General features: G+C 37.0%; 1 protein-coding gene across 1 annotated transcript in view; it reads left to right on the forward strand.

The window, feature by feature from the left end:
* Window positions 1–22,714, forward strand: part of LOC141512628 (guanylate-binding protein 6-like) — a 48,813-nt gene extending 26,099 nt beyond the window's left edge. The window contains exon 10 of the mRNA XM_074221718.1: window positions 22,552–22,714. Within this exon, the coding sequence (XP_074077819.1) occupies window positions 22,552–22,694 (143 nt within the window). The 3' untranslated portion in view covers window positions 22,695–22,714. The remainder of the gene's footprint in view (window positions 1–22,551) is intronic.
* The last annotated feature ends 571 nt before the right edge of the window (window positions 22,715–23,285 follow it).

The following is a 23,285-nucleotide window of genomic DNA, read 5'->3' on the forward strand; positions in this document are numbered from 1 at the left end:
TCTCTATAAAATGAGCAGACTGTGCTTCAAGCTCTAAGTCCTACTTCTTTTGCATGGGTGTTACATTAGGGGGTCTCAGAATCCTCTCTATTCTGATATATAGAAGGTGTCAAACATATCGTGTTTCCTAGTCTGATAAACTGACTTTGCAAGTTGTATCCTCACACTCTGCAAGCAAAGACAGATCTCTCTTAACTAAAAAATGAAGACATGCATACAGTTATATGCTTCATGACCAGTCTGAATATGACCTTTTACAAATACTAACTTGAAGGTTTCCAAACTTTCTCAATGCAGACAACCTTTAGTGTCATACCATTTTTTCAATAGCACCTGGGACAAAAGAAATACCTGTGAGTCCTGTTTATTAAATACCATAACAAGTACCTAGGTCCTAAAAACATAAAAGTCTTTTAAAACTTATACACAAAAATAGAATTTTTAAATTTCATTTTTAATTATTTAGTCATTTTTAGTCAGGTCTGTCTCTCTTTTTGTAGTAGTTTGCCATTCCATTCTCTAGCTCATTTGACAGATGAGGAAACAGACCAAAGGCCTAAGTGACTTGTTCAGGGATGCATAGCTAGTAGATGTGTGAGACTGAATTTAAACTTAAGTCTTCTGACTCTAGTTCCCATGCTCTAGTCAGAGTCATATTTCATTCTTTACTATTACCCACTGCCGTGTCCTGTTCCAAGGTGATTTTTCCTCAGTACTTGCCTTTTAATTCAACAACTGCCAAAAACCTAGCTTCATCAAGACATGATGATGTAAACGAGAACTTATTATCATAGACAAAAGCAGAAGTGAGCAGGCTTACCTCAAAAATTCCAAAATGGCATTGGAAGGAATGGAGCATGATCTAACATTAAACCCATGAGTTCTTTCTAGCCAGTAGTTAAGTCTAGTATCAGTCAACTATTAAATGGCCTGGTGTTTTCCTTGAAAATTCAAGTATCACATGATGTCCCAAAGATTCGCAGAGAATCTTTGGAGAGTCTCATCATACAATATAGGAACCACTTCCAATGTGATCTTCTGAGTGCAAGAACTGAATCCCTGAAAAGGTCTAAAACCTTTTCCACATGATACCCCTCAACCAACTGGAAACATCTATTGTGGCCCCTTTAGGCTTCTCTCCTCCAAGCTAAACCATCCTCATTTTCTTTACTACATCTTTCAGTCTAATGACTGGGCATTCAGACATCTCTATTTTTATTTTTCTCCTTTTCAAAATAAAACTTTACATAATACTAGGAACTGTCTTTATATAAATCAGTTATAGAATCTCCACATGTTTTATATATCAAATATGTTGGAAGCATAAAATATGAACATGAGTTTACATTTGTATTTGAAGAGATGAAGGTGTAAGCATGCATGACATCATGGACTATAAAATGTTTCCTTTGGAGCCAAGAAGACTTGAGTTCAAGTCCTACTCACACTGACACTGTGACCTTGGGAAAGTCATTTCCTTTTCAGCGACTTAGACAATTGCCTATGCCTATAAATTACTGTGAAGATGATGACTAACATTTTTAGGAGAACTTTCTCACATAGATGATTCTTCTACCAATTAAATCTCAGTCCTTGTCCCTAGGAGGGAGATTAGGAGAGGGAGAAGGAGAGAGAGAAAGAGAGAGAGAGAGAAAGAGAGAGAGAGAGAAAGAGAGAGAGAGAGAAGAGAGAGAGAGAGAGAGAGAGAGAGAGAGAGAGAGAGAGAGAGAGAGAGAGAGGAACAGGAGGAAGAGGAAGAGAAGAAGGGAGAGGGAGGAGAGGAGGAAGAAAAGAAACAGACAGAAGAAACAGAGGTCCACCTTTCTTCTGCCTCTTTCATCAATTCTTTCCTGTTCTTAAGTGAAAGAGAACTGGAGCTAGCTATGACGTGGTAAACTTTGTTGGTCATGAGAGTAAGAGCTATAATCCATGTCAGGATTTGCTACAAACCAAATGGCAACTAGTCAAGTCATGAATAAACTATCCCAACAAGGGCAGCCAATTTGTAGTTATAGTGAGTGATTCATCCATTCATATGAATAATTCAAAAGCAAATTTGATAAGGAGAATGCTATGTAGAATCTGTTTTAATTGTGAGTCCATTCTTCCCAGGAACAGAATTGGCCCAGAGGAAAATGTGGCCCTGGGTGCTGGGAACAAGTTTGTATTTCCACTCTTTATATATCTTCAAGATAAATATCTTTTTTAAAGAGTTTATTGTTATTATTGGTTAAATAAAATTGAACTTTTTTTATCTAGAGATTAACATTCAGGAGAACACCAGAATGGGAATTTGAGTCAATAATATTAGGGAATGACTCTAACTCTTCAACCATGTTCAATGAAATCTGAGAATTTTAGGCCTCTACTTTAGAGTGGAAGTATCCTGATTCAGAACTCTGACTCATTAATGGAAATTAGGATGAAGATGCACAAACCTTATAAGGGCTGCACTTACCAATTACAATTCCTAATAACTATGAACATTGGATAGGATAATCACTTAGAGGTTTATCAGGGTGCATAAAACGTTCATGTTCAATTCCTTTCCCATCTTCAACCCAGGAAGAAGTGAAGAACAAGTTTTCAAGTGCATTTATATAACTTATAAAAAGTGACAGCAAAAAGTCATGACTAGGTCTTCTGGTAAAATGTTTTTAGTAAAACGTCATGTCTATATAGTAAGAAATAAATCAAATAAAGCCATAGAAAGAAAAAATAAAACAAGGAGGAAAAGAGAAAGCATGATTCATATGGCTGCCTGTTTCCTCATTTACACCATGGGGAGAATTTTAGTACCTTCCTCTAAGGGCTGTTGTATAGATTAAAAAAAAATGTGACCAGAAGGATGAGGAGAAAAAAGAGATATCCTGCTTTTATTTGCTTTTACACTATGGATTGCTCTTGTTCCCCAGTATCATTGGTCTACAGAGTTATTCCATGTTAAGATAATCATATGAGGGGTGGGTAGGTGGCACAGTAGATAGAGTACCAGCCCTGGAGTCAGGAGTACCTGAGTTCAAATCTGACCTCAGACACTTAATAATTACCTAGCTGTGTGGCCTCAGGCAAGCCACTTAACCCCATTTGACTTGCAAAAAAATAACCATATGATTTAGTCCCAATTTTGATTGCCCAATTTTACACTAATTTTAGTTTAAAATATTTTTGCAATAAAATTCAATCTAACTACTAAACCTAGAAAATAAGTACCTGTATTTTGACTTTAATATTATGAAAATATGAGTGTATTATAAATGCTGTCACTGAGGACCAGGGGAAGAAGGAAAGGGGGAACAAGAAGGAGAACAGGAAACACAATTCCCAAATGTTTTGCAATAAAATAGCAATGTCAGTGACTGAGAATAATTGTTTTAATAGGCCATAAGCAGTAGGATTCAAGATTCTAGGGGATATCAAAGCAAAGCCAGGAACATAATTTTATTTAGTCCCTATGCTGTGCCATGTACTTTGCTAAGTAATGGGGATACAAAGAAAACTGACTCTGTCCTCATGAAGCCTACATTCTGATATAGGAAGACAACAGAGAAAAGGGGCTGAAAAACAAGGAAGTAGGGGAAGAGGAGAGTCAGAAATACCTCCAGAAAAAGAATGAAGCAGGGCAGTTCTGAGAACATCTTCAAAATGGGAGCCTCTGGAAAGAACACACCAATGGGAAAAGTGACCTCCATAGCAGAGGGATATTTCCATATGCAAAGCAATTTTTTTGATAAGTAATTCTATTTTAAACTCAATTCATGTCACATTTTTGAAGTTAGGCTCTAAATAAACAATGATGGCTAGCTTCATGTAGAGAATAAATTCTCAGCTTTTTCTTTTTCTTAATTTGTGAACCTTACAGCTTTGGTCCACACATACAGAGAGAGAGAGAGAGAGAGAGAGAGAGAGAGAGAGAGAGAGAGAGAGACAGAGAGAGAGAGACAGAGAGAGACAGAGAGAGACAGAGAGAGACAGAGAGAGACAGAGAGAGACAGAGACAGAGAGAGACAGAGAGAGAGACAGAGAGAGACAGAGAAAGCACAGATATGGACCAACTTCCTAGAATCAAATCAGCTTCAGTTTTAAACCGACTCAGAGTTGGCAATGTTGCTGGAGAGAGGGACGACTCTGGTTCCTTTGGATGGTGAAATCACCAAACTCTCTGCCTCAGGGAGGTCTTAAAGCTTAGACTTCAATTTACAGGCTGCACAAAAAATTTACAAGTCACTACAAAAATTCCACAAAGTAGTCCTTACTCCTGAAAGTTCTCAAGTTAGGTTATTTGGAAAAGCAGTTAGGCCATGAATTTCAGAACTGCTGAGAGTTAAAGGGAAAGAGAGACTTATCAGACAGGTGGATTAGCAGAAGATGAGGGAAAGAAAGGCTACAGTGAAGGCAGGAAACCACTGATCCCCAAAGAGGGAGCATAGTCACATGGGAATCAAGTTTAGGTACTTTAACGAGGTAAAGAGGATGAGTTTCTAAGAAGGTAGTGGAGTCAGGAAAAGAAGAAACTGCTGAGGGAGAATAAAAAAGAGGATAGTCAAGTTAAGAAAGGGAAAAAAGGGAAAGGAGACATCCAAGAGACATTTACTGGTCCCAGAACAACATAGATCCAGCCACATCAAGCTGGGACCACATGGGTCCGGGCCATGGTTCTAGCCTGTATAAAGGAAGGGGGAAAGAAACTGGGCAGCAGCTGCCCAACTGAGTCACACTGGAAAAAGAGAGGTCAAGATGGGGTGGAATGTTGCTTAAATAAATTTCTATGGTGGGCAGAATGGTGTAGTGGTTAAGAAGTGGTGGACTTTATTGAGCATATTCCAAGGGCAGGGCTAAATAAATATCTGAAGTCAGGTAGCATTTTACTGTTCATGAGTATTTCTGTTTCACCTGCCCCCAGGGCAGGACCACACTCAGACATGGACCATCCACCAAGTCCAGACATTGGAATACTCAGAGGGGGTTTCCAAAAGCCAATACAAAATCAAGTGCATTTTAATAACAGAGGAAAATTGCAAGATTTGTTCCCAATATAAAAAGGATACAACATTTCTCTTCAACCAGAGTTCCTTTACTTCAGGAAGAAGTTCAGTTAATTATAAACCTTCCTTATTTGAACTCACAAAGTCTTCCTCTAGGATGGATTGCAGGGACAGTGGGCTGCCATTCTTCTGGGGGTGCAAAGAGTGAAGGGGGCATTCAAAATGATTTAAATGCAAAGAAACTGATCATAGCCAGGAGGAATTTCAAGCACTTTGCCTGATTATCTAAGGTGAATGGGTGACCCTAAGTTGGTCCCACTTAGATAAAGAGAGCTGCCAAATGTTCACTGCTGAGGACAGTATTAAGAAGCATCATTTTGGGGTCAGACTTCATGAATCTAAATAAAACCTGATTTGAGGAAGTGAAGAAGAAAAATAGCACCTCTTGTTCTCAAATATATGGTTTCATCTTCTTTGTAGCTATCATTAGTATATCTGTGAGGCATTTTATAGATTATCTCATTGGATGCTCACAATATCCCTGTGAATGTATTCTTATTATGCCCATTCTACAGATGAGGAAAGTAGACTGAAGATGACTAGGCATGGATTACAAAGCTTGTAAATTGTAACCTAATTGTACACAGAGTCTATATTGGATGTCGCAAACCTATGTATACAGTGAGTGCTCAATAAATATTTATCCTTGATTCACTCTAAAAGATGGGATGTTGTCTGGAAGGGCCAATATTCTGAGTTATGTCAAAGTTTAACCAGTTTTCAAACCTATATTCGTGATAAAAATTCTGATTTTCTTATGATTATAAAGAATGAAATATTATATATCTACATATAATGATTATAAACCTAGGAAGAAAAATCATGAGAAAATCCAAAAAACTTGTCCTGCCCTTTCCTATACTTAAATCTAGGAAAAGTAAACTGCATTCTTCTTTTGCCCAGATAGCACTGTAAAAAGATGATATTCTTTGAGGAGCAATTGTGTAACCTAATATTGACAGACATACAAAGGGGTTTAATGATTCCCTTATCCTTTTTAATGCATAAATATTCCCTTTTTTACTAAGTTTGTGTAGACCATCTTGGATGATGGCTTCCACCTATAGGTTTCTTGAGAGAGAGAATAAACTTCATGACTAACATATTTTTTGTCTTTTTACTTTAACACTAAATTTTAAGATTTACAGTTATCTTTAAATAAAATTGGTGGAGCCAAGATGGTGGTGTGAAGCTGGCATGCTATTGGAGGTTTTCTCTACACAATGTTAAATGAAGCCTCTACACAGACATTGAAGTTATAAGTTCCACAAATAAACCAAAACAAAACAAAAGAAAAATAACTTGACTGATAAAGATTTTCAGCTGTGGGCATCATGGAGGATCTTTAGGAAACGTCTTTCTTTGGGGGAAAAGGAGACATAAAGCCCAGTGAGGAGGGAAAGTCAGAAAACTGGTGGGCAGTGCAGCCTAGATGGCAGCTAGATGCAGCACAGGTCTCAGTAGCTAGATAGCAAGCTAGCAGGGAGAGTCCCAGTCCCAGACAAGTCTGAACCCTGGAAACAATGGGGCAAAAGAAAGGACTGGTTTGGGAATAAACTACTACATAGGCAGAGTCTGAGGAAACAAACCTTTGTAATAGGCAATGTCTGGGCTGCATAGGCAACATCTTGGCTTGTGATAAGCCGGGGATCAGATCCCCAACCCCTGCACAAAAAATCAGGATTATGTTCCTTGCACCCCAGGAGCAGAGCTCAACAATCAAAATTAGCCAAAAAAAAAAAAACAAAACAAACCCTCTAAAAGAGCCCCAACCATAGAAAGCTACTATGCAGATAGAGGTGATAAAAATGCCATCTCAGAAAGCAGGGACAAATTACTTCCATGTGAAGTCTCTAAAGAGTCTATGATTTGGACTCAAATCCAAAACTTCCTAGAAGAGCTTAAAAAAATCTAAAAACCAAAGAAGAGAGAAAAAAGAAAAATGGAAAGAAGAAATGAGAGTCATAAAAGAAAATTATGAAAAGTTGACTAAAGAAATCGACTCCTTTAAAAGTCAAAATAACCAACTGGAAAAGAATTTTTGGTGGCCAACCCATGAAATTTCACATAGATGGCATGGTTTTACAATATGATTCTCTTAAATCTTATAACATTTGCTTAAAATTCCTATTGACAAGAATTCCACTTAATTGTTAAAAGTAAATGTTTACAAATTACAATAGAATTTTCTATCTGCTCATCCAAGATGTCTCTTGTTTTGAGATTTTGTTTATCAAGAAAGAATTTATTGGTGCCCTTGATGCAGGGAAATGAATATGAATGTAGCAGAAGCAAAATCCGTAATCTTAATTGCTTTAAATCTTGCTAAATGGGTGGAGGCTCCTTGACCCTGAGATGTAAACTGACCTTGATTGTTGATTGTATCCTGCCTTCCTTTGACATTGTTGTTTGTATCTTGTCCTCCATTTTCTCCTTTATTTAACCTTGGCTTGGATGCTGATGTGGGCAGGAAATGACATGTTGAACTTGGGGGTTGAGTACCTTGGGACAGGAAGGACCAATACATACTCTACCATTGAAAGATACCTGGTCCAAGGTGTAAGACCACTCCTCAAGCACTGCCCCATGACCAATCTACTATAGAAGGGTATTTAACAGGAAGCACAGAGCCTTCTGCTCTCCTTTTCTTCTTCTTTGACCCTGACAGGATAGGTTTTTCTCACAATCTTTCTTAGGCCACATGGAACACAATGGGCCCCCCCTTTTACCATGTGGCCTGGTAAAGTTGAACTTCATGGCTTCTTGTCTCTCTCTCTCTTTCTCTCCTCTCTCTCTCTGACTTCACCTTAGGTTTCTTACTGTTTTTCGTACTAATTTTGGCCTGTGTACTTTGTAACAATATTTTACCATAATAAAATCCTGAGCAGTTTTAAATCCCAGAGAACTGAGAATTCCTTCACCTTTTCAGTGGCCTTAAATCTTCTGTCTTCAGTCTCTAAATCTTGAATAATTGGCAACACCATAACTGAGGTGACTAGATAGTACTGACACAAGCGAAGTCAACATTGTGGGAGACAAGCCTTATATAACAGACTGATATTTTTGTAACTGCTAGTTAAAGATTAAGAGATTAACTTCTGATTAGAAATCTATAGATCAGAAATATTTCAATTTAAAGAATATCAAAAAAGACATTCCCCCCATTTTGATCTAGATAGACTTTAATGTCAATTGTAGAACAATCAAATAAAGACTTAGGGAGATAAGATACCTTGGAGGAGAGAGGAGAAAAAAAGTTAACATAACTCTTGAGACTAAAGTTTTTCAAGAAAGTATGGGCAGGCAAAAATAAGATCCATAACAGTACATCAAGTGAAAAATACAATGTCATGAGATAAATTACAGAGATTCAAAGGACAAATCCATTTTTGATTATATATATGTCATTATTATATTATATTTTGATTATATATATATATATATATATATATATATATATGTCATATAGATAAAAGTGCACAACAGCAAGGAAAGATTCACATCGATTTCTTCTGAAGTTACCTTATGCAGTTCTATGGCTTTACGATGTTTCAGTGATTTTTCTTCATTTGCAGTTTAATCATAATGATTTTCTTTTCTGTTAAATATTCCTTAACAAGTAATTATCATTATTAGAAAGTAAAATTCTGAAATCCCTTAGATCTTGATGATCTATAATTTGATTTCGATATTCATGGAAGATTCAGTTATAAAGATTAATTTCATTGTATTTTTTGTTATTCCCCATTTGGAGAATGTTCTTTCTTGTAACAAAATAACATTCCTAACAGGTATGCCAAACTACATACTAATGTAGCTGACTATTTGAATTTAGATAAATGTAGGACAAAATTATTTAATTTCTGTACCTGATTATCTGACATAATTATAGCAATTTACCATAAAGATCAGGGACATATAAGAAAAGGACAATGGTCCTTTATGTGTTTTTAGATATCTGTTTCAGACAGAGGTCATTTATAGGTAGCTAAGCACCTCAAGCCAGACCTTCAGTCTGTCATGTGAGAGACATTTTTCTGAATGTCACATTCATGGGGAACCGAGTCAGGAAACTGTCCAACCTCAGATCATATTAAAAAACTGCTCTTTCAACTCTTACCCCACCCAATAAATCTTTCACCTGAAAATTTCAACAAAACCCCTCTTGGGTTGTTTGCTTTTTCTGACTTCTATGGACTATGGCCCATATTTTATGAATACCTGGATTTCAGACTTACATTGGGAAGCCAATTTCATTCCCGTGAACTTTTATAACAATTTCCTATAATCAGACAGAAATCCACCTCTAAACTTCATAGACCAAAGGATCAGAAATAATACTATATTTTGAATAAGATCCTATAGTGGTAACAAATGAATAGTATAGGAAAAATCCAAAAATGTTATTCATGTTGCACAGGTGATTTTGCAACAAGATGTTTAAAACATATAACACATTCTTTAAAATTTTCTACTTGCTTATATGACAAACAGATGTTCTGAATTAAAAATGTGACAATCAATACATACAATGATATCATTGCATAAAATGGAGAAAAATAATGAATAGTAATAAAAAATTTTGAGTATAGTAACCCCAACTGATATAAGTTAAGACCAATATCCATAATATGTGTGATTATTACAGAATTAGTATCATATTTTAAAATGTAAAATTACTGTTACAAAATTATACTAACAATTATACTAAATCTCTATCACTATTACTCCATCATTTCTCCCTTTTTAATCAAAGGGCTGTATAATGCCACCTGCAGACCAAAAGAAACCAAAAGGATTTTTTCACCTTTACAATTCCCTAGAGGATATGAGGGGAAGTTCTTTTAAACATTCCTCAGGTGCCCATGGGGCATTTATCTCTTCAATTCCATGTAATTTGACTACAGATATCATTACATTTGTTGTCATAGTAGTACAACATTTAGCAATTACAGCCATCCCTATTTTTACTCCACAAAAAATAAGAACAAAGAGAGCTAGTATCCCAGCAATACACAAAATAATAGACCTAATCCAACTACACACACTTGAGTGTAGGGCAGTAAAAATGGCAATCCATGGAAGGCTTGGTGCTGCTTCTCTCTTTTCCCTCATGGCCCATTTCTGAAACTTCTCTAGACTATTCTGTATCTTTTGAGATAAATTAACATAAAAACAACATTCCTCACCAAGGAAAACACAGACTCTGCTGCTAGAAGGGAATTTCATGGTCATTGATTTTGTAACACTACTCCTGCCAAGGAGTCAACTTCATCCTTCAGATTATTCACTATCTCTGCTAAGCCTCGTTCATACCAGACATTTCTATAGATATGGACTTAGAGACTTCATGAGATTTCACAAGACCAGGCATCCCCCCTCCTATGCCTGTAGGTACTACAGCACTTCTTATTATGAGGGGCAGGAGAGGGAAAAACATGATGAGAGTGAACTCAGGTAATCAGCCAGACTGAGGGATGAGGCTCCACTGACGCAAGATAGTAGGGTAAGAAAGTGAGTAGGCTGGCATTGAATAGAAGGATAAACAGGACTATAAGAGGGAGATGAGATAGGAGCACAAGAAGAAGGAATTGGGGAACAAAGAGAAAAGGAAACACAAGAAGTTAAAGTAGAAGAATCTGGAGAAAAAGGGGTGAAGTTACAGGTGAGTTAGGAAAACACGGAACAGGAGGAGGAGCCGAAACAGGCAGCAAAGAGGGGAGATTCTAGAGGAAGAAGTTATGGTGTGAGAAGAAATTGGAGGACTGGGGGAAGATTTTGAATAAGGGGAAATAGAAGAAGGATTTGGAACGGGCAAGGAAGAAGGAGAGAAAAGAGAGGAAATAGGAGAAGAAACAGAGGAGTAGGTGAATAAGGAAAGGAAGGAGAACCAAGAGGAGATGAATAGAGAGGGCAGACCGAATGCTGCAGGAGGAGGCAAGGACAAAGAAACAGAAGGTTCCTTAAGATTTGGTAGGTCAGGGTATAGAAGGACATAATCTTGAGGATGGGAAAAAACATACAATATGGAGATGGAACTGAAACATGTTGGGGCTGAGAGATTCGAACCTCTGAAGCAGAGGAAAAGGCAATGCTTCCTGCTGGCTCTCATGGCTCAGCATGGGGAGGAGCAGAGATCTAGACTGGAGGAGAATCAGAAACTGACTCAGGTAGGAAACTTTTTGTATCTTCTCTGATCAGGGGAAGGGAATTTTGAAGGAGAAATTTTCCTACAAATTTGAAATGAGGTCTTCTCAGACTTTCTTTCTCTAACATCTCACCAACCCAGTGATAAAAACTCCCGTTCCTTCTTAGACAATTTGTTAGTTTTTAAAATTAATTTTGTCTTTAATTAATTTTAGACCTTTCAAATGATCCCCATCTAGGCTAGCTCAGCTGAGGATTGGCACTAGTTAATTTTTGCCACCTTTGGTAAAAATATATGATCACTAGAACAGTAATTTTTGGTCCTATAAGAAGCAGAAGTTCACTCTACTGGATCTCTGATCATAAATTTAGCATGTTTCATCCCCCCCCCCCCCAATAATATCAGCAATAACTATATAAAAACACACAGCAAAAAGACATTAAACAAATAACATATAAGAAGCACTAGATATATGACAAAAGATGCCAGGTAAATATTCCTTTATGTTTTTATTAAACAAAAAATGCCAGATTTCTAAACACTCAGCCAACTTACCAGAAAGATACCTCTTTACATCTAGAAATTAGCCCTGACACCCACTGTGGCTGGAAACCAAAAACCAGGCAAATTTCACCAGCCTATGAGATTGCCAAACACAAGTAACAATCTCAGAGAACTTCACTTAGCAAAGAACACAGTTCACAACTAGGGCAATTTGAGTTTGAAAAATGACAACTTCACCTATAGACAAGTTACCTGTGCTGGATTTAAAAATGGAAAAGCTTATCCTTTTTCAAATTCAAGCCTAGATGCCATGTCACATTATCATTTACTGTTAACCATAATTTCCTTAAGCTAAAAATGAAATAACAAAGTTAGTTTTATAAAGGAATGTTAATTCACTAGGATGTTATCAAAACTCTTGGGTGGATTCCAGCATCCTTGTGGACACCAACACTGATACATTGCTACAAATTTTGGGAGCATTTTATACAAAATGAACAAAGAATTCATGAAACTTTTGGTGGTGAACCCATAAGATTTCACATAAATGGCATAGTTTTACAATATGATTCTCTCAAATCTTATATTTGCTTAAAATTCCTATTGACAAGAATTCCATATATGCTGAAGAGTAAATGTTTACAAATAACAATAGAATTTTCTCTCTGCTCATCCAGGATGTCTCTTATCTTGAGATTTTGTTGATCAAGAAGGAATTTATTGGTGCTATCAATGAGATGACCAGATAGTATTGACACAGGCCAAGGCAACACTAGAGGAGACAAGTCTTATATAGTAGACTGATATTTTTAAACTCCTAGTTAAAGGTTGAGACTAACTTCTGATCAGAAATATTAATTTCAATTTAAAGAAAATATCAGATTAGACATGACCAGCAGGGATGGCCCTTTTCTGGGTCTCCATGGGCTCTCCCTGGTGAGCAGGGACTTGACTTCCAACCAAAGGATGGAATCAATGTAGAGAAATTGAGCAAGAGTTGCTGCTGCTCAATTGTCCATTTATGTCTGAATCGTTGTGACCCTTCAAGGACCAGTTGTCTATAGGGTGTTCTTGGCAAAGATATTGGAGTGGTTTTGAAATTTCCTTCCCCTGTGGATCATCTATTGTCAGCCAGTGCTCACAATCACAAGACTATAATCCATGAAGCAAAGAGTAGATTGAGCTAATTCAGTGGGAGCATCGAAGCTAGATATTAAACAGAATTGCCAGGGAAGGAAGGAAGATGAATAACACTGGCAAGCATCTGAATTATTCCTTTAGATATTTTAGAGAAAGTAGCTCACTTAAGCCACACAAGAACCCAGAAAATAGGCACTGAACTACTGTGACCATTGCATAGATGAGGAACCTGAGGCACAGAGATATTAACTCCATCATAACCTAGTTGGGATATATATAGCTAACAGATAGGAGCCTCTCTCCAGGTCCAGCTCTGTATCTGCTTGTCACTTTTCCTTGTCCTTTCAGATACTGGCTATTTCAAATTCAAGGGAAAAATCTTCTTATACTGCTTCATATTATTTAATGGGAGCTATATTATATGAGACAAGGTTCATACAGAGGGCAGCCCACCCTCCTAGTTTGACTCACTTGCCTTGGTTAAAGCTCTGTGATGTTCCTAGGAGTAAAGATCCAGAGGCTATCTTCACAGAAATAGAAACCCAGGAAAACATCTGCCCACTGGACAGAAAGAATCCTTATTGACCCTGGGACTCAAGCAGGAAGGATAACTGACACCACTCCTGTCCTCATTTCCTGGCTCTCAGAAAGGTTTGTAAAGTTCTTTACAGTTCTATTACTTGTATAAAGGTTGGGGTCAATCGAGACTCTGGGGACTGGGGTCTGGCAGTACTGCCCCAGAACCATCACTTGGAGGGTCTGAGGTAACCAGAATCTCAGTCATTGTCTGAGTAACTATGTAGGAATTGGTTCTAGATTCCTGTCATGTGGTCTGATTTGGGGTCTTTATTTCCTATTTGGAAAGGGGGTGACTTCCACCAATGATTTCTTTTTTGTCTAGATGCAAGATTTCTTTGGTATAATAATGTCCTGGGGATTTTTCTCCTTCTCCCAATGCAGACCAACAACTGTTCAGCAATTTAAAGTCTTAGAGAGCTCCATTGACCATTGATAGGTTTTGTGTCTTAGCTAGGTTATGTCAGAGACAGTATTTAATCTATGTCCTTTAGAGTACCAAACCAACTCTCTATCTACTCTGCCAAGATACCAATGGTTAAGGATAATGCCATGAAGGGTCAAACCAAGGCATTCCTCAGTGTCCACAAAATCAGAGAACAAAACAAGAGTCAGGAAACAGTAATTCAATCAGTAATCAGAAATCTCAGGGTGGAGTAAAGGAAGGGAGGGATGGACAGAAATCACCCCAAAGTCTCTCAGACAACACTAATAAAGGACTATCATGAGACATTAATTAAAAACCCCTATTTATCTCAAATTATTTACCTCAACTCTCTCCCATATTATCCTCCCTCTTCCCACTCCCCCCAACTCATGGTCAGGGCCTCTGTGGACCTGTTCCAAAATAACACAAAGAGATATAATTCTTGTACCATGTAGAAACTTCCAGGATTTGGAACATTTTCCCTAGGAGACAGCCCAAGAATGAAGTGACAAGAACTGGTCAAATTAGCTCAGTGGTGCAGTGGATAGTCATGAAGAACTATGTTTGAATCCTAGAAATGACCTCAGTTTCCTCATCTGTTAGAATGGGATAATAATTGTACTTACCCTCCTGGCTCTTTCATGAATAAAAGATAATGTTTGTAAAGAGTAACTCTTAAGGCACTACAAAAAAGTAATTCTTATTATTGTCATTATTGTCAATCTCATTATTATCTATCATTTCCAGGTATATGGCCCTAAAAACAGAATTCCACAAGCATCAGCATCCTCTCTTTTGACATTATTAATATGTGCCTCACCTAGTCAGTCTCAATTGGGGATTATGTAAATTCTGCATCTAGATACTTTTATTATTTTCTTTTATCTTTCCAATTACATACAAAGTTAGTTATCAATATTCATCCATTTACAAGTTTATGAGTTTCACGTTTTTCTACTGCCTTCTATATCCTCCACCCTCCCCAAGATGGCAAGCAATTGGGAAAAAGTTTTATATGAAATTGTGCTTAACATATTTCTTCATTCATGTTGTGAAAGAAGAATTAGAACTAAGGGGTGAAAAACCATAATATAGAAAGAAAAAGCAGAAAACAAGTTTTAAAAAGTGAACATAGTATCCTTTACTCCCCCAGAAGGCTCCCAAGTTTTTTTTCTCTAGATGGGAATGGCTTCCAAAACAACTCTCTCAGCATTATCCTGAATCACCGAACTGCTGAGAGGAGCTGCATCCACAATAGTTGTTTGTTATTGGTTACAATGTTCTCTTGGATTATTGGTTCTCTAATACTTGTATAAAGGTTAGATTTAATTGAGACTCTTGGGATTGGGGTTTGGCTGCACCACTCCAGAACCATCACCTGGGGTGGGGACTGAGGGTAGCCAGAGTTCAGTTTTCTCCGAGATTTTTGTTGAATAGTGAGTTTTTAATCTCAGAAGCTAGTGAATTTGGATTTATCAAACAGTCGATTACTATAATCATTTACTACAGTTTCTTTTGTACCTAATCTAATTTTTACATTTCTCAGCCAGTACCAGAAAATTTGATGAAAGCCACTTTATAATATAGTTTTAGGTCTGGTATAGTTAGACATTTGACATTTCTTTTCATTAATTCCCTTGATATTCTTGAACTTTTATTGCTTCAGATGAATTTTGTTATTTTTATTTCTAACTCTATAAGATAGTTTTTTGATAGTTTGGTTGATATGGCACTTAATAAGTAATTTAATTTAGATAGACATGTCATTTTTATTATATTGGCTCAGCCTATCCATGAACAATTGACATTTTTCCAATTTTTTAGATCTGACTTCATTTGTATGAAAAGTATTTTGTAATTATGTTCATATAGTTTCTGAGTTTGTCTTGTGTTATAAATGAGTGAAAGAAAAATCTGTTAGAGTGAGAGAGAATTGTAGATTTTATTCATAAATCCTGTAGGATACGGGTACCTCACCTAGCATCAGACACTATTACAGCAGGTATTATATAATCTTCAGAAACTCTTTCCCCTCCCTCTTGGATTTTCATAAGCTCTCAGAGTTTGAGTTACAATCTAAGAAGTCCACCCATCCCATGACATGCCCCTAATATGTTCCTCCCCCATCATATGACACATGATATGTGGATGAGCCCCAATCATTACAGGGGGTGCATGGGATAATATTCAATTACTCAATTGTAGAAACTCAGTTGCATTAGGTCAAGATCTCTAGGTCAATCTTGACAGGCTGAGGACTAGTTTCTTCTAATCTTGGGTTTGTCATCTCTGCAATGGGATTAGGAAAACTCTCCCAGTTTTGTGATGGGCTGGGCCATTCCCCCTTTGTAATGGATTTCAAAGCGAGCCTCCATCCTGTGAAGACCAACAATGACCTTCATTCCTCATATATTGGGAGATAGATTCCAAAGTATTTTTTGCTATCATTCTTTAAATGGAATTTCTTGATCTTGGGCTTTATTGGTCATATATAGAAATAGTGTTAATTTATGTGGGGTTATTTTATATCCTGCTACTTGGCTAAACATGGTAATTGTTTCAAGTAGTTCTTTAGTTAATTTTTTAGAGTTCTCTAAGAATACCATCATTTCATCTACAAAGAGTGAGAAGTTTGTTTCCTTAGTGCTTATTCTAATTCCTTCAATTTATTTTTCTTCTCTTATTACTAAAGCCAATGTTTCTAATAAAATATTGAATAATGTGATAATAGACATCCTTTTTTTTACTACTGATCTTAATGGAAATGCTTCTAGTTTATTCCCATTACATAAAATGCTTGCTGATGGTTTTAGATAGAAACTACTTATCATTTTGAGGAAAACTCCATTCATTCCTATTCTCTATAGTATTTTTGAGAGGAATGGTTGCTGTATTTTTTCCAAAGCATTTTTTCAGCCTCTATTGAGATAATCACATGATTTCTGTTGATTTTGTTATTGATATGATCAATATCAGTTGAAATGGTCAATTATATTGATGGTTTTCCTAATATTGAACCATCCTTGCCTACCTGGTATAACTCCTACCTGATAATCATGTTTTATTTTTGTAATAAGTTGTTACAATCTTTTTCTTTGCTAAAATTTTGTTTACTTTTTTTGTAATAATATTCATTAGGGAGATTGCCTTATTATTTTCTTCATCTATTTGGTTTTTCCTGGTTTAGGTATCAGCACCATGTTGGTTTCATAGAAAAAATTTGTTAGAACTCCTAATTTTTAAAAAACTATTTATATAGAATTGGAATTAAACGTGTGGTAGAATTCACTTATACATCCATCTGGCCCTAGAAATTTTTTTTCAGCAATTTATGGATGATTTCTTCAATTTCCTGCATCTTTGCTAAAGTTGTGTTTCCAGTAGTTTTAAAGATGATTTTTAGGGTTCTCTAGATATAATATCATATCATCTGTATTATCACTTCTAATTCCTTTAATTTCTTTTTTCTTCTCTTATTGCTAAAGTTAACATTTCTAATACAGTATTAAATCAAAATGATGACAGGCATCCTTGTTTTACCCCTGATCTCATTGAGAATACTTTTAGCTTTTCCCCATTACATATAATGCTTGTTGGTGGCTTTGGTTAGATATTACTTATCTTAAAATGATAAGAATGAATGAATCTCTTCCCACCAGTGAATTAATCTCATTTCTCCTCATCCCCTCCAACATTTCTCACTTTCTCTTTCTATCCTATTGTCAAATCCAATAGGAATAAAGTAGTACTTCAGAACTGTTTCCATGAGATGGGAATTTTTTCTTCGTTTTGGTAAAGCAATGGGGTTAAGTGATCTGCCTAAAGTTACAAGTCAGTTAATTATTAATATCTGAGCTCAGATTTGAATTCAAGGCTTCCTGACTCCAGAGCCAGTGCTCTGTTAACTGTGTCACATTGCTGCCCCCAGATAGGACATTTAAAAAATGATTTACATAGATAGCTGTCTGAAAACTGTTACTATCATTTGATCATTTATCAATTTGTTAGTGGCTCCTATTTTTTTTTATAAATTTAACTCACCTTCCTATGTTTGAAAAATGACATCTTTATCAGAGAAATTTGTTTCAATATTTTTCCCCACATTGCTAACTGTATGTCCCTCCATCCTATTATACCCACTCTCATTTATTCTATCTCTCCTTGTGTTCCTCAGTCAAGAGTTGTGCATAGGACTATCCCCTTGCACAAACTATCCTTCTTTCTATCACCTCCAACTCTTTCATACAACTCTTTCCTCCCTTACTTTCCTCTAGGATAAGGTAGATTTCTATACTCAATTGAGTGTGTATGTTATTGTATGTTATTCCCTCTCTGAGCCAATTTTGAGAAGAGGAAATCTCAGTTATTCCCCCCCCACCTCTCCCCATTTCTATTCCACTTCTCTTTACATGCAAAATAACATACTCCATTTACTCCCCCCTTCCCTCTCTCAGTACATTACTCTCTCACCCATTACTACCATCTTTTAATATATTATCCCTTCAAATTCAACTCTTACCTCTACCTTGTCTGCATATGGTCCTTCTAACTGCCCTAATAAATGAGACAATTCATAGGAATTATCAGGATCATCTTCCTAGGCAGAAATGTAAGCATTCCAGTTTCATTAAGTCCTTTATAATTTGTCTTTCCTGTTTACCTTTTTATGCTTCAATTGAGTAGTATATTTAAAGACTAAATTTTCTGTTCAGCTTTGACTGTTTCATCCAGAAAGTTTGAAAGTCCCCTATTTCATTGAATGTCTATTTAGTTTAGTTGGGGAGTTGATTCTTGGTTGTAATCCAATCTCTTTTAACTTCCAGTATATCATATTCCAAGCCCTGTGATCCATTAATGCAGAAGCTACTATAACTTCTGTTATCTTTACTGTGACTCTACAATATTTAAATTGTTTCTTTCTGGTTACCTGCATCATTTTCTCTTTGACCTGGAAGCTCTGATAGTTGCCTGTAACATTCCTGGAGGTTTTTATTTTGGGATCTCTTTAAGGAGGTGATTGATGGACTTTTTCAATTTCTATTTTACTTTCTGTTTCTATACTATCAGGGTAGTTTTCTTAGATAATTTCTTGAAAAATGACATTTGGGCTCTTTTTTTTGATCCTGACTTTCAGGTACTGTGATTTTTTTTAAAAAAAGTTATCTCTTCTAGATATGTTTTCCAGGTCATTTGTTTTTTTCAAGGCGATATTTCACATTTCACATTTCTAGTTTTTAATTCTTTTGGTTTTGTTTTTTTTCTTGTTTTTCAGAAGTCACCTATCATTCTATATCACCTTCATTCTATATTTTAGGGCATTATTTCCTTTAGTGACCTTTTGTATTTCCCTTTCCATTTAGCCAATTTTGCTTTATAAGGCACTCTTCTCCTCATTGGCTTTTTGGACCTCTTTTCCCATTTGACATAGTCTGGTTTTTAGAGTATTATTTTCTTCAGGATTTTTTTTGTATCTCCTTCACCAAGAGACTAACCCAGTTTTCATGATTTTCCCCAATTGCTCTCATTTCTCTTCTTAATTTTTCCTCTACCTTCTTTACTTGATTTTCAGAATCCTTTTCAAATTCTTCCATGACCTGAGAACAATTCATATTTTTCTTGGAGACTTTGGATGTAGAAGCTTTGACTTTGCTATCTTCTTCTGAGTGTTTATTTTGATCTTCCTTATGACCATAGTTAACTATGGTCAGCTTTATATTCTTTGGTTGTCTGCTAATTTCCCAGCCTATGGAATGATTTTAACTCTTTGCTAAGTTGGGACTCTGCTTCCAGGATGGAATATGTACTGTCCCAAGCTTTTGGAGGTTTTTGCAACTGTTTTCAGAGATTCTTCTAGGGACTTACAAGTTTTTAATTCTTCCAGTAACTTATGGTCTAAGGAGAGGATGCTAATACTCCCCTGGCCTGTGCTCTGGTCTGGAGTTGACCACTAGCATTGCCCTCTGTCCTGGAATTGTAAGGAGGGTCCCTGCTGTGCTGTTGCAGTGAGCTCTGTTGTGCTTCCTGTTCTTCTTCCTGGGACTGGGACCCCAGACTGCAACACAGATCTGATTATGGGCAAACCAACAGAGACCTGTCTCAGTGATAGCAGAGACCCTTGTAATCTCCTTCCCACCCCTTACAATCCCTGGGCTGAGAGTTTGGGAAGTAACTCCAGCTGCTTGTTCAGTGGCTCTGGTGACCTGCACCTGGTCTGCTGTGCTTGGACCTATGCTGCTGAGGACTGTGCTGGAGTGTGTTCCAATTCCACCCTGATGGGGCAGAGTTTTCCTGTTGACCTTCCAAGTTGCAATCCCCTGGGCTGAGAGGTCTGGAAATAAGTTCAGTTACCCCTGGCCAAGTTACCTAGCTGTTTGTTCTTGGATGGCTGGGGCCAGTATGCTCCAGTGTGGTTCTTGCTGTGCTACACTCCTCTCTCTCCTTGCAGCAGCAGACGCTTCCTATGCCATCTTCCAAATTGCCTTGGGCTGGAAAATTGATTAGTTCAGTCTTTATGTAGGCTCTGCCACTCTAGAATTTATTTAGAGCCATTATTTATTTAAAGGTATTTAAAGTGGTTTAGGGGAAAACTCAAGAGACCTTTACTCTATCATCTTGACTCTGCTATTCCCAAGCAGGTATTCCTGGCAGGAATCTCTTCTTCTTGTCCAGAGGATATGCTGTGGACCTTAGGAAAGTAGACCACAGAAGGGTCATGATAGCTCACACCTGAAGTAGGTTGCCTCTGTCTCAAGCTAGGACAGAAATGAGATGTATATGTAGTCCTGTTTTTGACTTTCTTTTTCTTTTCTGATTTTGACTGCATTTGTTTTGTTTGTATAAAACCTTTTAAATTTAATATGATCAAAATTATCTTTTTATATTTTGTAATGCATTCTATCTCTTGTTTGGTCATGTTTTTTTACATCCCAAATGGATCTGAAATTATTGCTTGTTCTTCTAATTTGCTTATAGTATCACCCTTTATGTCTAAATCATGCACCAATTTAGACCTCATCTTCATATATGGTTTGAAATAGTGGTCTATACCTAGTTTGTATACGATTATTTCCAGTTTTCCCAAGCAGTTTTTCTCAAATAATAATTTCTTATTCCAAAAGCTAGACTCTTTGTGACTATCAGATATTAAGGTACTATGGTCATTTAACTAACTGTGTCTTGTGCACTTAATCTATTCCATTGATCCACCACTTTATTTCCTAGCCAGTACTAGATAGTATTTGGTGATTACTGCTTTTTAATATAGTTTGGGATCTGGTGTTGCTTAGGTTACTTTCTCTTGTATTTTTCCCAATAATTCCTTTGAGATTTTCTTGATGTTCTCTTAGGTGAATTTTGTTGCTATTTCTAATTTAATTTAATTATTCAGTGCCATGCTAATCAAACTACCAAAAATTATTTGATAGAGGTAGAAAAAAATAACATAACTTCTATGGAAGAACCAAAAAGCAAGAATATCAAGGGAATTTATCAATATCTTCTAGGGAAAAAAGAGTAATCTAGCCTTTATAGCAGAGGTAGACTTCTCTTAGCATTTTTTGACTCAGTCTGGGGAATATTTTGTGTTTGTCTTATGTGGTTGTCCAGGCAAAGGAGGTCCTCCAAAGATTTCTACAGTCACCGGCAATGAAAGAAACATCTATCCTGCTGACAGATAAAGCTCTCACTGATAGAGAGAAGGCCTTGGAAGGTACAGGGAGATGGGGTGTAATGATTTATTTTTGCAGCAGATTTGGTGGGTTTGGAGCAAAATTTTCCCTAAGGGCCTCAATGTGACATTAAGGATTTTTAGAAATGCTTGGGATTGTTTCTTCTCCACTGTCCTAGTCCCTCTGAATATGTAAATAGCAGCTGTGACCATGACTAACAGGTCAGAGAAGCTAGTCTCTCAGACTTGTTCAGCTTTGCTTCCCTGGGTCTAATCAAGTGAAAAGAAATTTAGGAAGTTTCAGTCTCTTTCTCCAAGTCAGTTTGGGTTCTGAATTCAGGAGTAATTGTTACATGTCATCCTCCTGCTCAAAGTCAATCCAGTGACTTCCTGTTACCTCTAGGACCTTATATAAACTTCTACTTTGTACATTTAAAGTTGTTTATAAATGGACATTTTCCTACCATTACTGTTTCTTACACTTTACTGCCTTGCATGCTTGGAATGTTTCAGCACCACTGACTGACTAACAGTTCCTCAGAAACAAGGAAACTTCTCTCATATCTAGGCATTTCCAACAGCCGTGCCCTAAACGATTAATGCTCTGCCTGATTACTCAAATCTCAACCAAAATCCTACTTTTTCAGAAGGCATTTCCATGTCTCTCCAGCTGCCTTTCTCATTAACACTGCTTCCTTTAACTCTCTATGTAACTTGCATTTGAAAGATTATTTGGATGCTGTTTTCTTCCCTTAGAATGGCAGCTCCTGGAGGGCAGGAATTGATTTTACCCTCTTTTTGTTGGTTTCTTAAATGCAGGGATATGTAGTGAGCTGTTGGCAGGTGAGGCAGAGCTGTGTCCAAGCTTAGTGGGTGGATGCTTAGTGTACGCTCCAGGTGTGTGCACTCATGTGCCAAACCCTCACTACTTGTCCCTGTATTTAGTACAGTGCCTAGCCCCTCACCAGTACTTAATAAATTCATGCCTACTGACTAGAGATGAAAATTAACTTCATCTGATTTAATTTTCTGACACTTCTGACAGTTGAACGAGTCAAAAGAGAAGCAGCGGAGGAGAAGAACAAGTTGTTGGAACAGCAACAAAAGGAAATGCAGCAAATGATGGAGGCACAGAAGAGAAGTTATGAAGAAAACATCAGCCAACTGAAAAAAGATGGAGGAAGATAGGAAGCAGATCCTGAGAGAACTGGAAAAGATGATGAAGCATAAGCTAAAGGTACACAGAGACTGGGATCAGTGATTATGCTTAGGAAGCAACACCATCCCCATGGTAGGAAAGGGACAGGTAGACACATGGGGAAGGCAAATGTATCTTTATGGGAGACATTAAGGTCTTTTTTTTTGAAGAGCTAAATTTGAGCCCTTCCTGCTCAGTTTCCTCGATTTCTCTCCTATAATATAAGGTCAATCCCATCTGCTGCATTGGGGACACAGAATTGTTGTACAGATCTAATGATTTTTGTGTCACCCATAAATCATCCCCCAGCTCTCACAATGAGCTGCCCAGGACAGTTTATTCCAAGTCCACATTCCTCACCATAAGAATTTCAAAATTCACAAGTCCCTACCAAAGTTTATGTTTTTCTAGTCAATCAGAAGACAAAAATCAGTACAAAGCAGAAACCTAGCCCAGAGGCTTTTCTGCTGCATCCCTGTTATACAAGGCAGACAACTTACCATATAGTGATCAGTCTAGGGAACATCTTTTGGTGGTTTTTCTCCCATAGGAGATTCATAAGATTCCAGATCCCAGGGACC

Source organism: Macrotis lagotis, chromosome 2 (genome assembly GCF_037893015.1).
Source record: "Macrotis lagotis isolate mMagLag1 chromosome 2, bilby.v1.9.chrom.fasta, whole genome shotgun sequence".
Lineage (NCBI taxonomy): Eukaryota > Metazoa > Chordata > Mammalia > Peramelemorphia > Peramelidae > Macrotis > Macrotis lagotis.